The 16,526-nt window shown below is 53.3% G+C and overlaps 1 protein-coding gene across 1 annotated transcript in view; it reads right to left on the bottom strand.

Annotated features, from left to right (window-relative positions):
- Positions 1-992: 992 nt before the first annotated feature.
- NMT1 (N-myristoyltransferase 1) overlaps positions 993-16,526 on the bottom strand; it is a 30,816-nt gene continuing 15,282 nt past the window's right edge. Inside the window, 9 exon segments of the mRNA NM_177504.2 lie at positions 993-1,366; positions 2,050-2,187; positions 3,174-3,341; positions 3,930-4,100; positions 6,777-6,885; positions 7,737-7,907; positions 8,665-8,781; positions 9,636-9,727; positions 10,325-10,443. Coding sequence (NP_803470.2) covers positions 1,346-1,366; positions 2,050-2,187; positions 3,174-3,341; positions 3,930-4,100; positions 6,777-6,885; positions 7,737-7,907; positions 8,665-8,781; positions 9,636-9,727; positions 10,325-10,443 — 1,106 coding nt within the window. The 3' untranslated portion in view covers positions 993-1,345.

The following is a 16,526-nucleotide window of genomic DNA, read 5'->3' as shown; positions in this document are numbered from 1 at the left end:
CTACGTGACAGTCATGTGACTGGAACCTCCATTATTTGGAGGGCCATAGGCAGCATCAGTCACCATTACCACCGCAAAAATCCACAACACATCATCAGTGGAAATCAGACTCTGACAATGGCAACAGGAAATCATTTCTGTTGCCAAGTGCAGACTGGCATCTCATCACCACTCCCTGCCGTGACCTGCAGGCTGTATGTCTTGGAAAGGAGCAGAGACGGCTAATGGGCTGGAAGGCACCGGCCCAGGGCTGGAGGCTGAGGTCTGGGTATCAGCCCCACACCATCCTTGCCCAACCAATCCTGGGGGCATCAGGTCCTGGTTCTTTGCTCTAAGATGAGCTAGGCAGGGCCTGCACTGACATAGTCTCCACAAGGTCCCAGGTGCTATACAAGGAGGTCAAAGGTCCCCTTCATACTGCCAGTCACCCCAGGCAGTGGAAAAACAATCTCACAGGACTTATCCCTGTCATATAAGATTGGCAACAGTTGGCTAGAGAGCCTGGATGTAAAAGTCAGTTGTTGGCAGGATGACTTCCTACAGGGAGCAGGCTAAGAGGACTAGAAGAGGGAACTGGATTCATGAAACGCACTTTCACAGGTCATCCCTGCTGCGCAGGTTCAGGATGCAAAAAAGGTACAACCCCTGCAGGAGCGCCTCAGAGTCAGGTCTGCTCCAGCCAGGCCTCTACCTGCTCTTCCCAGAGAGCGCTGAGCCCTCCCCAAAGCCCTGCACAGCCCCTCCACCCGACGCTGCCATTGCCAAGCCAATCAAACCCAGCTGACTCAGAAGGGGAACTGGGTAAGCCTCCCACATCCTCTTTCTCCTGCTCCCCTGAGAAAAGTCCATGCCTGCTTTCAGAAGGAAACAATTCAATTGTACCGATATGTGTCTGTCGGGCACTGGCCTTAGAGTCGAATTTTGAGGAATGATCTGGATTCAGTTTTTCATTAGAGACCAAACATCCTTGTACATTTGGAACATGAAAGATATTTAAAATATTTATATATATATATAATATATATATATACTTTTATTATTCACCCGTTAACTCCATAATATGCCAATCATGAGCTAGTTTTCAGCAGTTACATTCCCTTGATCGCGGCTGCATAACGATGCGATTAATTGGAAAACAGGGAGACCAGAGACACGGCCAGAGATGGCATCTCGCAGCCTACGCCATTAATACAATCATCAAGTTCAGCGGCGGTCTGTAAAGCCGGTTCAGTTCTGCTCCCCTTGCCAGGGATTCTCACGTTTGTGAAAATTGGACCAACAAGTGGTGGGGCTCCATTTCCTGGTAATTCTCAGTGGCTTTATCCAGAATCTCACTGGCAACTGGTTACTGTAACACCAGCCCAACCTAGGAGAGCCAAGAGGGGAAAGGCAGAGTTGAGGGGGCAGCTATCCGGACTCCCCTACTCCCCGTGCAGTCCTGAAGGCCCAGTGAGAGTCCGCAGGGCGCTACTGTGCGGAGTGAGCAGGCTCCGGCGAGTCCTGGGCTCTCACTCAACCTCTACCTGATGCTTCAGACATCAGAGCCTTTATCTGCAGCACCCTGAGGAATACTGGGCACCAGGCCGCACTCCAGTTCATCTGCCAGGTACCCTATAAGTGTCGGCTTCCCCTGGCCCTGAGCTGCCCTCTGGAGCTGGTAGAGGAAGGGCCATGCTGGGACGAGGGCAGCAGCCCCTTGAGTCAGACTCTCTCTTCCTGGCAGACCACGGGCATGTGACTGGCCAGTGTCCTGGGACAGTCCCAAAGCCCTGCCGCATTGGATGAGGCCACTCACCTGGTGGGAGGAGGCTGACAACCTTCCCACTTCCGTGTGGCTCAGGGGCCTGTGCCCTCTGCCCCCCTCACACCTGCTGCTCAAAGGGGAACACTGGCCCTGCTCGTGTGGCCACCAGAGGGAGGGGACTCTTCCAGGGCCCAGACTGATGCTGGATCCCAGACCCAAGGCCCTGCTTCTATTACAGGTACCAACACCTGACCCAGGCCAGCCCCGAGTGGGCCCAGCTGCCAGGGTGCCCAGAATGTACATACCTTCTCTGCCCCCATGCTGGGGCACTTCCAATTGTACAGGTAATACTGTAGGTTGCCATCCCCAATGCCGAACTTGAGCTTCTCCAGGAAGGTTTTGTTCTCCATGAGATCCAGTGCATTGAACACGTCAAACCCTTTCTGCGGGGCAGCAGGGAGAAACAAGGACAGGTGAGGATGGGTGGACGCCGCCTCGCATTCCTGCCCTCTCTCTCCTGTTGTATCAGAACCACCCCACGGGCAGGCGGCCAGGGCAGCGATCTGCCTTCAGAGGCGCCTGCTGCTTCTGTGGACATCCAGACTCCCGTTAACGCCCTGCTCTCTGGTGGCAGTTCTCATGACATGCTGAGTGCCACCTTACCTGGCCTCTCCGCAGCGTCCCCCCAAGGACGCATTTGTGCACCCAGAGTCCAGGCCGCCGCTCCCATTGCTATGCTTCCCTGAAACATGCACGTAACTTCCACAGTCCTCTCTGGAGACCAAGGCCTGAACCTTTTCCTAAGAGAAGGTGCTCAAGAGCACCTCTGCTCTTGAGCCTCACTGCTCCCCAACTCCCTGTCGCCCCAAGTCCCAGGCCTTGGCGCACCGAGGGACTTAATGACATGTGACATGCTTCTCTGAGGCTGTGACAGACTTGATCAGGGACTGGATGGTGGCCGGCAGCCGGCGCACAGTGGGCCAGGCCGAGCGCAGGTAGACCCCACGGGCCAGGGCTGCCCAGTGACCTCTCAGGTGAGAGAGAAACCTGGACCCCTCCCTGCCATGCCCCACCAGTCAGCGGCTCATGACTCACCACAACAGACACCACCAATCTTCCCATTCCCACATTGGGGAGGTCGTAAGGAGAACCCCTCACCTCCCCGTGCAGGCCTGGCTATTCAGGCTCCTTGGCAGCGCCTCCCGTGAGAACAAAACTCACTGAAATACATCAGGAGTTCAATGCCTTCACCTGGTGTGGACACTCCTTGCTCCCTCCTAGTTTTTGAGCTGAGGGCTGGAGACCGCTAGGCTGCTCCCAGAGTGAAGCAGGAAGATGACAAGGCCTTGAAGCCCCCCGCCCAGGAGCAGCTCCTGAGAGCTGTGCTCAGCACTGCCCCACCGCCCCTTCCCTCTGGTTGGCTCCTCACCATTTTGGCGAGAACGAGGGCGTCGCTCATGAGGTCTAGGAGAGGGGTCTGAGTGTGAACATTGTAGAAAGAGTAAGCAGCCTTCAGACTCTTGTGGGTCGGGTGGTTCATGATGGTGGACGGAAGTGTATAAAAGCTCAGGAAATCAGTCACCTCCCCGTTTGCATTCTGATGGGAAGACAATAAAGAAGGCAGGGTCACACCGGCACGGGGCCACGCAGCCTGGGAACAGAATGTTCCCACTGCCCTCCGCCACCCTCGGGCAGCTCTGTCCCTCCAGATGAATGGGTGGAAACTGAAACAGGACACGCAGGGAGGAGAAAACACATCAAGAGGGAACCTGAGGACGGCGCTGGGAGGAAAACCCAGGCTGGGCCAGGGACTGACTCTGCCACACTCCTTCCCCACCTGCAGCAACAGGGCCTTCTCACAGCTCATGGCCCCACAAACGTCCAGCCAGCTCCAGACCCAGCAGAGCTCACCTGACCAAGTGGGGCTCAGCTCTGTCTGCTCAGGGTCAGCAGCGGGGAGGGAGAGATGAAGGGCTCACGCCAGGGCCAGAAGAGCTCTTTTTAGCAAATGCAAGCTACAACTTCCTGCCTTTAGTGGAGCCCAAGCACAGGTGGTCCAGGAAGGCTAGGGTGCCAACTCTCTGGTCAACTGCTCTTCGGTTACCGAGCCCGGGGATACCCATCACTGCAGGAGAACGCCTCCCTGTCCACGGGGCCAAGGCCCAGAACACGCGTCCCCGCTCACCTCCACCACAAAAGTGTCAATGATATTCTCCTGGGGGTAGAACCAGTGCTCCACCTCCTCCTGGCTCATGACAGGCGTGAGGTGGAACTGCTTCAGGTACCGGCTGAGGAGCTGGTGCACTACTGGAATGTCCTTTTTCTCCATTGGTCGCAGCCCAGCTGTCTTGGGAGTCTGGAAGAAAGAAACCAGAGAGCATGAGATGTGCTGACCATGAGCGCCCTGGCTCCCTCTCAAGTCCTCCATGAACTGAAAAGCTCGTGCTGTCTGCCTTCCTACCCTGACCGAGTCTACCCGCCCAGGCCCTCAAGAGAGCCTCCTCGATCATCTCAGGTAGCCCCCTCTCACCCTCTGTCCACATCCGCAAGCACAAGTCCCACCCTCATGGTGAATCTGGCCCTTTCCCTGCCGGTTAAGGCTGCCATCCTTGGCTAAGGCTGTTGCGTCAATCTCTTATCCACATGGCCCAGGCTGGCTTCCTAAGAAAACACAGCCCATCACAGCCCTGCCTGCTCCAGACGCCCCAGCACAGGGCCCAAGACCAGCCACCCTCGGAACCAGTGGCTGTTGTAGCTGTGACCGTCTGTATTTCTGGCCCAGGAGCGCTCAACAGAAGCGATTTTGCCTCCCAGGGGACATCTGACCATATTTGGAGATGTTTTTGGGTTGTCACATTAGGGGCAGGGTGGCTGCTGGCATGGAGAAACCAGGGATGCTGGTAAACTTTCTGCAACATACAGGATGGTCTGCTTGACCAAACTACCTGACCCAAAGTGTCAACGGTGCCGTGATGAAGAAGCCCTGGCCAACGCATGGATGTGCTGAAGTGGGTCCAGCCCAGGGCTGTTCCTGGGCCTCCCAAAGGCTTTCTTAGCTCCCCACCCTTGAGCCTCACAATCCTCTCCCCCTCAACTGCAGCTCGTCTCTTTCTGCACGGCTCCATCTCCTACCGACTTAGGGCACTTCACAGGCACCCAGCCACAGGCACCGTGGAACCCCGGGGGCCCAGCAGAGTCTACCCTGGATGCCCACTTAGGGATGTCCACTAGCACACCGTTGGACCAGCAGCACCCCCGGCAGGACAGTGATGCCAGTTAAATTCAGAAGAAAAGCATTAAATTCCCAGGACTTAATCTCCTGCCAGAATCCCACTCCACAGCTGCTTCTCCTTAGAAAATGCTTAAGTGGAAAAGAAGCCATGTGATGCTCGGGAATAAATACTGTGGCTGAGGGAACATCCCCAAGGGCTTAATACACAAAGGTGAAAAAAATGAAAGTGTTAGTCATTCGATAGTGCCCGACTCTTTGCGACCCCAGGTACTGTAGCCCGCCAGCCTCTTCTGCTCATCCTCCAGGCAAGAATACTCAAGTGGGTAGCCATTCCTTTCTCCAGGGGATCTTCCCGACCCAGGGATTGAAACTGGGTCTCCTGCATTGCAGGCATATTCTTTACCGTCTGAGGTGAGGTCAGCCAAATCTGCAAATGGGGTGGAGTAGGTTTATATGGGGCTTCCCTGGTGGCTCAGTGGTAAAGAATCTGCTTGCCAATGCAGGAGACAAGGTTCCATGCTGAGGCCTGGAAAAGAAAATGGCAACCCACTCCAATATTCTTGCCTGGGAAATCTCATGGACAGAGGAGCCTGGCACACTACCACCCATGGAGTCAGAAAAGAGTCAGGACACAACTTCGTGACTAAATAATGACAGGTTTATATACCGCAGTCACTGCCTGACACAACCGATTCCCAGTGCAAGACCTGCTTTATCTGTAAGTTTACACTGGAGTATACTTGAGTAGCACCGTTGTGTTAGTTTCAGGTGAACAGGAATTGCTTTTAAAACTGCAGCTCCACAAACTCCAGCTGCCAAAATTCCTTGCTAAACCTGATGTCGCTAGGGAACACTCACTGACCTTATTTCTACGTGGCACCGCCCACAGTGACACCTCAAATCCTGGACTGAAAAAGCAGCCCTGCTGGGGTTCTCCCACAGGCAAGGAGATCCAGAGACATTGTCCTAGCTGCAACACCACTTAAAAGAATGCTCTCTGTCTGCCTAGCAGGCGGGACCAGTCTAGCATGAGAACAGAAAGGAGGGGACACTCATTGTGGCTCCCTAGTCTGGTCTCCTGGGCAGTGCCTAACTGTGCTGCGGCGGGCCCTCCAAACTGGACACTGATGACCCTGGCCCAGCGGTGGGTCGACCCTCGGGTCAGCCGGCACCCAGTGACTGCGCTGACCCTGCCTGGAAGGGCTCTGAGGGAAGAGAAAGGACTGTAAGACCCAGGAGCATCCATCTCACTGGCAAACCAGGCAAACCAAGGCCCAGAGTTGAAAACCAGCTCACCGAAGCTGCCTGGTCCTTCAGCGGCAAAATCTGAGCAGGAGGACTGAGCCTGGAAATCTCAGCTCCCCTCGCAGGCTCAGTCACCCACCCTCTACCCGACTCAGCAGAAGTAGCAACAGATACTCTATGGCTCGTTTACACTGGTCCTGGGATGGGCTGCAGTACAGCAGATTCCTCTCCCCACTGTGCTGCCCTCAGGCTGAGATTACAAAATAGGCGCTCTCTGAGTCTGCCAACAGATGGCAGAGAAGCGAGTCCAGGTGCAGACTTGGGAAAACAGAAAGTCCAACTAAAATAAAACCCAGGCTACAGATAAGAGGAGGAGAGAAAGGGCAAGGCCAGGAATCTGGAAACCATGGGCTGGGCTGCTTTTCTGGTAAGAGAGCCCCCTGCCCCTGGCTCAGGCCCCACCAGGCTCTCCCGGTCTCCAGGCCTCCCTCCACCGCTCCCCCGCCCCCCCCCGCCACCCTCCCGCTCCTGCCCAGGCCCCGGGGCCCCACTGGCCTCTGGTAGTCGGTACAGCTTCATGGTGCGCTGCATGGTCATGTTTCTGCTCAAGTGGGAGAACTTCACTTCAATCAGCTTCCGGGGATTTAGGGACCGATGCCAGTACCTGTGGGGACATAGACCTCCTGTCCTCAGAGGGCTGTGGCAAGTCGCACTAAGAGGACCTCTCCAGATGGCCAGCAGGTGGCATGAGAGAGCCATCAGGCCCCACTTGAGCCGGCCACCCAGGAGCTCCGTACCCCACAGTGAGTGCAGAGCGTACCCCACAGTGAGTGCAGAGCGGCCACAGTTCTTCCCATAATTTCTTCCTCAAGTTCACAAGCCCCTCCTCCGTACCAGCAGTTGTCTTGGGACAGGAGTCCTCACTCGGGGAATCAAATCAGTGGAAAAGACCTGAGGTTCTCCAAACGTCCGGCCTCTGCCTCCCTCCTCTTTGGCACCTAACTGATGTTTTCACTTTAGAAGCTCTTAAGGCAGAGAGTACTCAATTGTTCCAAAGAACTTTCAAAGACAGAGGTTTTGCTTGGTTCACAGAGATGAGACATGCTCTCTTTGGCCCACATAATATTCAGAACAAAACAGAGCCACTCATTTAAAACTATAGGACATTTACCATAAAGAACCAGATTTGGGCTCAGCCTTTAAAACAAACCCCCAGCAGACTGACCCCCTGCCATTTCCACATGGCAGGAATCAGAGGGAGCTAAGAAAGCCTGACCCCTTTGGACAGGGCATGCGCTGTGCAGGCTGTCGTTCCTACTGACTCCCTTTCACTCCCTGTGTGCCCTACTCGGCTCCTGTGGGCACCACCCCCCACCTTTTCAGACACCAGAACAGCGGATGCTCTCGGCCATGCACTGAGCTGAGGGGCAGAGCTGTGACTCATGGTGACACAAGCTCCCCAACTAGAGTGGGCACACCACCATTTTGAGAACCTCTCCAAGAAGAGGTTTTTACCTGCAGGTGCCGACAGGCTTTGGTAACACCACCCCGGCAGTGTAAACAGCTTGGAAGATGCCCTCCAGGTGAACCCGCCGGGTTATCTCACGGATCAGCACTGGAGCCACTCTCTTGGAGCGCAGCTTCTTGTGGACACACAGGAAGTTGATCTCTACCATCTTCTTCTCTCTGCAGAGTCAAGAGAAAACCCAGGGTCGAGGCTTTTAACAGGCGAGGCCATCCCTTAAAGCATGGGAGGCCCGTGTAGGGAGCGGGGCCCCCAGCACAGGCTCGTGTTCTGGCCCCACCTGTGCTCAGCAGCTAGGAACACCCTCCCATTGCCCTGCTCTGCTGCACTAGGCAAGGAACCTGGTCTCTCCTCAACACAGACTCTACTTCCAAAGAGGGACTCAAGCAAACTCCTTTATTTAAGGCACCACCGGCATCTTCCTGGTGAAGCCCCCAGAGCAAGCTGAGTGAGCCCCATCTTCAGCCATCAGGAACCCCACAGAAGTCAAGGACTATCCTACGATTTCAGGGGTTTTGACTCCCCCAAGCGCAGAAGGCTGTGGTAGATAGATGGTTCTGACATTTCCAAAGAAACGAAGAGCAGAGCTGGAAGGCCCCGCGACCGTGGGTATGAGTCACACCAGCCCACTTCTGAGTGGCTCGAGCATGGCGACGCATGACTGGCATAAGTGCCAACAAGCTGGTCAGGGAGTGGGTCAGCCCTCAGGGCGGACCCCTTCCAGCCCAGGTCACAGACAAGAGCTCCAGCAACAATTCAGAGCAAGATGGGCAGTTCCTATTATGAATTTCTATTCCTAGGAACCCAAGTTCCCTCCCTTCAGGGGAACTTCCCTCCTGCTTCTATGGAAGCTATGTATATGTTTTCCCCCCACTTTCCACGGTGGGGACACGGGTCGGGGGTGGCGCTGGTGCTTACGTGTCGTAGATATGGATGTTTGCCGGGATGGCGCTGATGAACCCAACTAGTTTCCGACTTGAGACCACTCGAACCCCACAGTGCCACTGGGGGAGCCAGCCAGGCGGCCGGAGAGCCCTGGAAGAGAGACAGGAGCTGTGGGCACGGGGCTGCCTGCCAGCGGGCTGGGCAGACTGTCTGGGCCCACCACCGAGTCTGGCTCTAACCTCATGCTACCATCTCCCTGGGGAGGGAACAGCTCAATTCTCTGAAATCCACTTTCAGGCCAAATCCTCCTGGACACCAATGGGACCAAGTCACAGCTCTTTCTTGCTGCTCAGTCCACTTGGCCTATTTACCCAACCCAGGGCTGTCACACTGAAGATTTCATACTGATCCAGTTTCTTTGTGCTCACTGACTCTGACAGCCTGAGCTGGAGCCCCAGCCTCCTTGGCTCCAAATCCAGCGGGTCCCGTGGTCAGGAGCCGGCTGTGGAGCCTCTGGAGCTCTGGGCTCCATCTCCTCCCCGCCTTCCACTCTGGCGGTCTTCCTTTCCCTCCCCCTTCAGACAGGTCCCCTCTGTGCCAGCCTCATGCCCTACCTCCTTGGATATTAAATGAGGCCGGAAAGGGGAAGGAGTGCTCAGCCAGGCAAGGCCATTTCTATACAACCAAACATGCTCAGGAAATAAGACTGAAAATGACCCTCTATTCTTTTAAATCTTAGCAGGTCTCATCCCTCCTTCCCTTCTCACCTAAAGTCATTATACAACAGACGATTTTTTCTTCTGGGTACCAATTCCATAAAGGAATTTCTCACCCAGTCATTGTGCCTTAAATAAAGTTTCAATTCTGAGCTCCACTGGAAGCAATCTCAAAAACCACACACTGATTTGCCATTAAAAGGTTGGCACTTAGGAGGGATGAGCAATCTGGCGCCTTGCTTCTCTGCTCTGTGGCCTCAGAACCGTAGGGAAGTCCTTACAACTCACCACAAAAGAAATTCTGGGGAATAATCAAACCGGAACATGTTATCATCATCTTCCACATAGTTCTCATTCAGGAGAGTGTAGAGTTCTTTCAGCTGCAGAGAGAAGAGGAGCCACCTTAGAAGTATTCTGCCAGAGGCGGGGGCGGTGGGGGGGCGGGCATGGAAACCAAGGCCAATACCCTGGGGCTCCAAGCTGTTGGGAACAAGGCAAACTACCAAAAACTCTATTTAATCTCACAAATCCTTTTCATCCGGGCAGGGCAGGGACTCCTGGAACAAGCAATCTAGTGCTTAAGAGGGAAACTGAGTCACCAGGGGTAGAGGGGCAGACTTAAGCACAGGAAGTGTGGCAGGCCAAGAATGTCATCCAAGTAACAGACCACTCCATCGTGAAGACAAGGGACTGAATGAACGGACGAACAGGGAAAATGAAAGCATGAAGAAGAGGTATCCACCTTGGGGAGCGAGCTGCAGGGGTTAACTCTCAACGCGCCAGAGATGCTGTGTGCTATTCAGGCGGAGTCGTGGGCAGATCCCAGAGGCAACAGATGGGAGGGATCTGCTAGCCCTGCTTGGCTCGGCTCTTCTTAGAAGAGTCCTCGAGGAAGGCCCGAGGAGAAGCCACCTTGGCTGCGTTCTCGGTGAACGCGGTGCCCTGTCCACGCTGGTGGTCAGCCCAGGCCTACTCACCACACCACGGTCCCCCAGGTCCAAGGCGTCCCAGGTGAAGCCCTGGGGCAGCGTGTAGGGCTCCTGGCGGATGTTGTCTTTGTCAGGCTCCACAGGACCATGTGTGTTCACAACTTCTCCTGCAAGCAGAGCACAGCCATGAGTTTCATCGTTGGCTTTCTTGGGGAGGGAAGGGGCTCAGCTCAAAAACTGACCTCAGCAAATTCCCCCTGTCCCCAGGAGCCCTCCATCCAAAGAACACTCTCTCCTTGGCAATGGCAGACCGTCTCTCCGGCTACCCTTGGCCCCTAACTGAGGGCCAATTTGTGGCCAAACTTCAGAACAATCCTGGGAGCCAAGGTGGCTGGTGTCTTGGACCTTCTTTTAAATCCCCTTTCAGTTACTAAATGACAAACATGTATCTTGGCTAACTTGGCTTCCTGCCTCCCAGCTGGTATAGAGTGTTGTCATGGCTCTGGCCCAGGCCCATAGACCTGGATGGATTTATAAGGAGTTGCAACAAGGCAGCTTTTGTGTCAACAGCAGTGACAATCTACCAGGCCCATTCCTGAGGTGGACAATGGCGTCCAGGCGCCGGGCTCTCTCTGGGTCCTGCCAGCCTGGGCTTTCACCGACAGGGGCCAGTTAACTGCAGCTGCCAACTCGGGCCCACGGTGTTTACAGAGCCCTGTGAGTGCCTCTGGGCTGAATCACTGAGTCTACACCACACTGCTGGGAAGTCGCCCCCTGACACAACATCCCCACAGGATAGACACCCCTCCCCTGTGCAATACACAAGGGGTACAGGGGATGCCGAGAAGACAGAGCCCTGATTCCTAGCCCCAGCCAAACCAAACCTATCTGACAGAACTCGGACGCATCAGCCACATCATTTCGGCCCCTGGAATTATTTGGCCCTGGTAGTTTCTACAGTTCAGAGCTTATTCGTTCATGCTCACAACTCAGAAGAGGGAATGTTTAGCACACTTTAAACACGGAGTCTTCGGGACTTCCCTGGTTGTCCAGTGGTTAAGAGTTCACCCGCCAATGCAGGGAACATGTGTCCCATCGCTGGGCCGGGAAGATTCCACATGCTGTGGAGCAACTAAGCCTGTGCGGCACAACTACTGAGCCCGCGCTCTGCAACAAGAGGAGCCGCTGCGATGAGAAGCCTGCGCACCACACCTAGGAAGGAGCCCTGGCTCACTGCAACTAAAGAAAGACCTTGTGCAGCAACGAAGACTCAGCACAGCAATAAATACATAAAATTTTGGAAAAAAAAAAATGGAGTCTTTGAAGAGAGACAGCAACACTGACATACATACACCACCATGCGTAAAGCAGCCAGTGAGCTAGTGGGAGGCTGCTGCACAGCACAGGGAGCCCTGCTCGGAGCTCCGTGATGGCCTAGAGGGGCAGACAGGGGTGGGAGAGGGAGGCTCAAGAGGGAGGAGATAGATACAGTGCTAACGGCTGGTTCGAGCTGTTGCATGGCAGAAACCAACACAACACTGTAAAGCAATTATTCTCCAATTACAAACAAAAACAAAGAGAAGACAACAAAAATTTTTAAAAAATAAATAAGGAGCCTTTACAGAGGACCCACTGAGTCCATGGCTCCCAGCACAGGGCTCTGCACATTCTTGTCATTCAGCTCAAGCTGTTACTGATGGTCAGACTCCTGACCCAAACACACCGTTCTAATGTGTAACAGGCAACTGTGGACCCTACCAGGGATGGATCAGTGGGGCAGGTGTAGTGGAAATGGTTGCATCTGGCCATGAGCCAAGGAAAACACCATGAGGACTGACCATCTAACTCTCGCCCAGCACATTTACTGAACACCGGCTGGACATCATGCACCAGGACAGGGCTGGGAAAATGTCCCTGGCCTCACAAGACATACCATCTTCTGGGGAAACAGTCAAGAAACAAGTCATAACCAATGTGCTAAGGGTCAAAGACTGCAAACAGGCAACACTGGGGTCACAGAAAGGAAGAATCCGGTTGACTCCTATTTATAAGCTGCTCTCAAGTGAAGGTTTCCTTGGGAGAAAGGCTATATTTTTCTCCCCTAGTTTAGAAACTGGCCTTTTGATTAATTTGTAAAGTAGTCCTTGTGAATTAATTGACTAGAAGTCAATCCACTTTCATTTCCTTGTCATGTATAATTTTTTGAGCCTTATAAGCCAAGGGCCAGACCCCTGGGAAACACCACGGATCCCTACTCTAGTCTTGAGTAGGTGCTAATCTATTTTCCCTATCTTGTTTTGAGTTTATACCCCCTTTTATTTAAACTTCAGAACCCTTTATCATTTTTCCCCAAGATGCTCTCACAGACAAGATACAAGCGATCCTCCTCACCAGATGACAATAGTCTCAAGGCCAAATCATTTCATTCAGGCTGGCTACCAGGTCCTGCCCACACCAGGCACTGCCATTTGCACCTTCACCATCTGTTCTCAGAATCCTAGACAGCGCCAGCTCTGGGGCAGGAGCTGGTGAATGACATGGATGCAGGTCCTTGTCATCATGGGGCCCAAAGAGACAAAGCAAGCAGGCACTTGCCACTCAGCATAATGAAAGTCCGCAATAATGAAGTATGGGGGGATGAGGAGGAGATGGAGAAAAGACCTCTTAGAAGAAACATCTAAAGATGTGACCTCAGGGATGTTCCTGGCGGTCCAGTGGTTAAGATTCCGTGCTTCCACTGCAGTGGGCACAGGTTCGATCCCTGGTCAGGGAACTAAGATCCTGCATAAAAAGAAAAAAAAGATGTGATTTCAAGGATAATTAGGAATTAGGCAGGGGTAGACTGGGTGGGGCAGGGAAGGTGGGTACACTGCGGAAGAACAGAGTCAAGACCTGGAGATGAAAGCAGGGGAAAGGAACTAGGAGACAAGGCTGAAGAGAAGAGCGGGGGCCAATCGTGGAGGACCCTGCAAGCTGCGAGAGGCTGGACTTCATCCGAAGGGCTGTGGGACATCCTGAATGGGTCTTTAAGGGGGATGGTAGGGAGCAGTGACATCCTGAGGTCTGAATTGTACAAAGAGCACTCAATAAGTGCTTGTCAACTGAGTGAATTTGTATACAAAATATTCAACTGGTAAGTCTTGATCTGTGTGTTGACAAACTTGTTCTCATAGGTTGCTGCTGCTGCTAAGTCACTTCAGTCATGTCGAACTCTGTGCGACCCCATAGACGGCAGCCCACCAGGCTCCCCCGTCCCTGGGATTCTCCAGGCAAGAACACTGGAGTGGGTTGCCATTTCCTTCTCCAATGCATGAAAGTGAAAAGTGAAAGTGAAGTCGTTCAGTCGTGTCCGACCCTCAGCGACCCCATGGACTGCAGCCTACCAGGCTCCTCCGTCCAGAGGATTTTCCAGGCAAGAGTACTTGAGTGGGGTGTCATTGCCTTCTTCATCTCATAGGTTATCTCAAGGCTATTTACCATCTGCAAGACAAAGCTGACAAAGCAGAGTGAGAGGTAACACTGAGAAAGAAGCAGCCACTCAGAACAGACTCGCAGTCTGGGGTGCCGGCAATGTTGAGAGCAGCCCAGGGGTCCTGCCCGCCACCTTCTACTGGCTCACGAGCACCTCTGGCCAAGGAGGTGGGGGCTGCTTCTCAGGGGGCAGAAATGCAGCCAATTGTCTCCGGGCTTCCATGAACCGGCTGTGGAGGACACTGGGAACTTTGAAAGACAAACCTGGGCTTTCAATGGTTCCTTTCTGCACACTCTACCCCTAAACTCTCTTTCTGCCTTCTAATACTCAAGATCCAAAAGTAAGCGCCGCAGGGCAACTGTGAAAGACTTGGGAGAAAAGAATGCGAGATCTGGGAGACCTTAAGCCAAGCAAGCAGGACAAGGGAAGGACAGAGTGAGGAAACCTCTCTTTCAGGGCCCAGGGCAACCAAGCCCAAGTCGGCATTCTCCCTTTCTTTGGTAGAGTTACTTTCCAAACTAATCTAACTGTGGCCAGATTCCAACCCACTAAGGTCAGGCAAAGAAAAAGGATTCCTCATCCTTCCATTAGTGTGGGAAAAGGAGTGACTTTTAAAAAGAAGAATGACACAGTCTGAAAAAGGGGATGAGAAGCTGATTTGGGCACACAAGAGAACTATTATACAGCTGAAAACACTGGCTGTTTAGAAGCCTTTCAATGGTGAACTTAGGATGATTGTCTACTTGAAATTAGGAGGATGACTTTAAAGAATTCTGGGTCTCTTGAAAGTGTTAGTTGCTCAGTCGTGCCTGAGTCCTCTGAGACCCCATGGGCCTGCCAAGCTTCTCTGTCCATGCAGTTCTCCAGGCAAGAAGACAGGAGTGCATAGCCATTCCCTTCTCCAGGGGATCTTTCCAACCCAGGGATCACACCTGGGTATCCTGCATTACAGCCAGAATCATTACTGTCTGAGCCATGAGGGAAGCCCCTAGGTCTCTTGAGTGGAATACAATCTAATTCTAACTCTCCCCACAAGTCGGGCAGTGCGGCAAACACAGGACATTTGATATGCTTGAGATTCAAAATTACTAGCCCTCATTTAAGTGGAAAAAATGAAAGAAAGAAGCTATAAATGACACCACCCAAAGGACACTCAGAAGCAGAACTAGGGTGACACCTCAGCCACGTGGACCACCCGATGCCTGTGATGCAGTACTTTCTATCGGCTAACTCAGACACAGAGGAGGAATCCTTTATTTGGACTTGACTGACCTGAAAGGCAGACTGGCCAGACACTCGCAGTGATCCCTCTTCCAAAAAGTCCCACACTCCACGCTGCCACAGGCACGGGGTGAGGAAACAAAACTGAGCCAGGACTTCCCTGGCGGTCCAGTGGCTAGGACTCACACTCCCCGTGTAGGGGGCCGGTGTTCAGTCCCTGGTTGGGGAGCTGGATCCCATATCCCACCACGAAGGTCAGAGATCATGCATGCCTCAGCTAAGACCCAATACAGCCAAATAAATAAATAAATAGTAAAAAAAAAAAAACAAAACTGAGCCTCATTTCCCCTTTCCGAGATCATCCAGGTCCCGGTGAGGAGTACTGTGGCTTTTTCATAAGCTTTCTGAGAATAAAACTGGAGCGCCCTCTAATTTACAGGTGGAGAAACTTTGGCAAACAACAAAGAGCAAATGAGCTGAAGCAAGAGAGAAGCGAACTCCATTATGCTAACCTGCCTCCTGACCAGGTGCCATGTCTGTGAAGAATGAAGTCACCCGTTTGCAAATTCTTAATGAAAAATCAAATCAAACCAAAACTCCATCTGAACACAGCAAAGGTGGAGGCTTCCCTGTTAGTCCAGTGGCTAAGACTCCACGCTCCCAGTGCAGGGGTCCCAGGTTTGATCCTTGGTTGGGGAATTAAGATCCCACATGAGGCAACTCAGGAGAGTTCAAACACCGGAACTAAAGATCCCACATGCCACAACTAAGACCCAGACCAGTCAAATAAACAAACAGATAAATAATAAATATTTAAAAAACCCCACAAAACCCAGTAAAGATGCATGTCAGCTTCCTCTGAATGTCTCTCTGTGTAATCCACTTAGAGGTGGAGCGTGTAGCTCTTGATTCTTCCTGGGGGAGTGGTCACTGGGACCCGTTGCTAGTAATGCCCGACTAACAGCATTTATTGTTCGGTCGCTCAGTTGCGTCTGACTCTGTGACCCCATGGACTGTAGCATGCCAGGCATCCCTGTCCTTCACTATCTCCCAGAGTTTGCTCAGATTCATGTCCATGTGATCCAAAGCCTTGCTGGGGGGCTTAGCCAGTGGCCTGGAACCTGGATGGCCTGGGCAGCCCGACAGACCTGGTGGATGGGTCAGGGCAGGGTTCTAGTCAATAGACTTCAATAGAACAGTGCCTGCTGCCCGTTCACCACCCATAACGACCTGGGCACTGCTTTGCTCTCCACCCCATAGGGACACATCTCAGCCTGTTTCTGGACTGTGACTAAGCTGCCTGCAAACCATGTGCTTCAGAGCAGAGCTTCTCAAACTTTCAAAGTGGACGCAAAGCCCCTGCAGGTTCTGATTCTGCAGGCCCGGGGCTTGAGCGTCTGCGTGTCTACCAGCTGTTCAGCAATGCCCGCCCACCCTGCTGTTTGGAGGGGCACGCTCTGGAGTAGACGACTCTCCTTGGGCACAGATGCCCCCTCCCCTTACCAGCCTTCCGCTGTGCCCTTGGCCCTCCTCCCCACCACACACAGTCAGCTCTCA

The sequence above is a fragment of the Bos taurus genome, chromosome 19 (genome assembly GCF_002263795.3).
Source record: "Bos taurus isolate L1 Dominette 01449 registration number 42190680 breed Hereford chromosome 19, ARS-UCD2.0, whole genome shotgun sequence".
NCBI classification, from domain to species: domain Eukaryota; kingdom Metazoa; phylum Chordata; class Mammalia; order Artiodactyla; family Bovidae; genus Bos; species Bos taurus.
The sequence above is the reverse complement of the archived record's forward strand: the minus strand, read 5'-3'. Positions and strand labels throughout refer to the sequence as shown.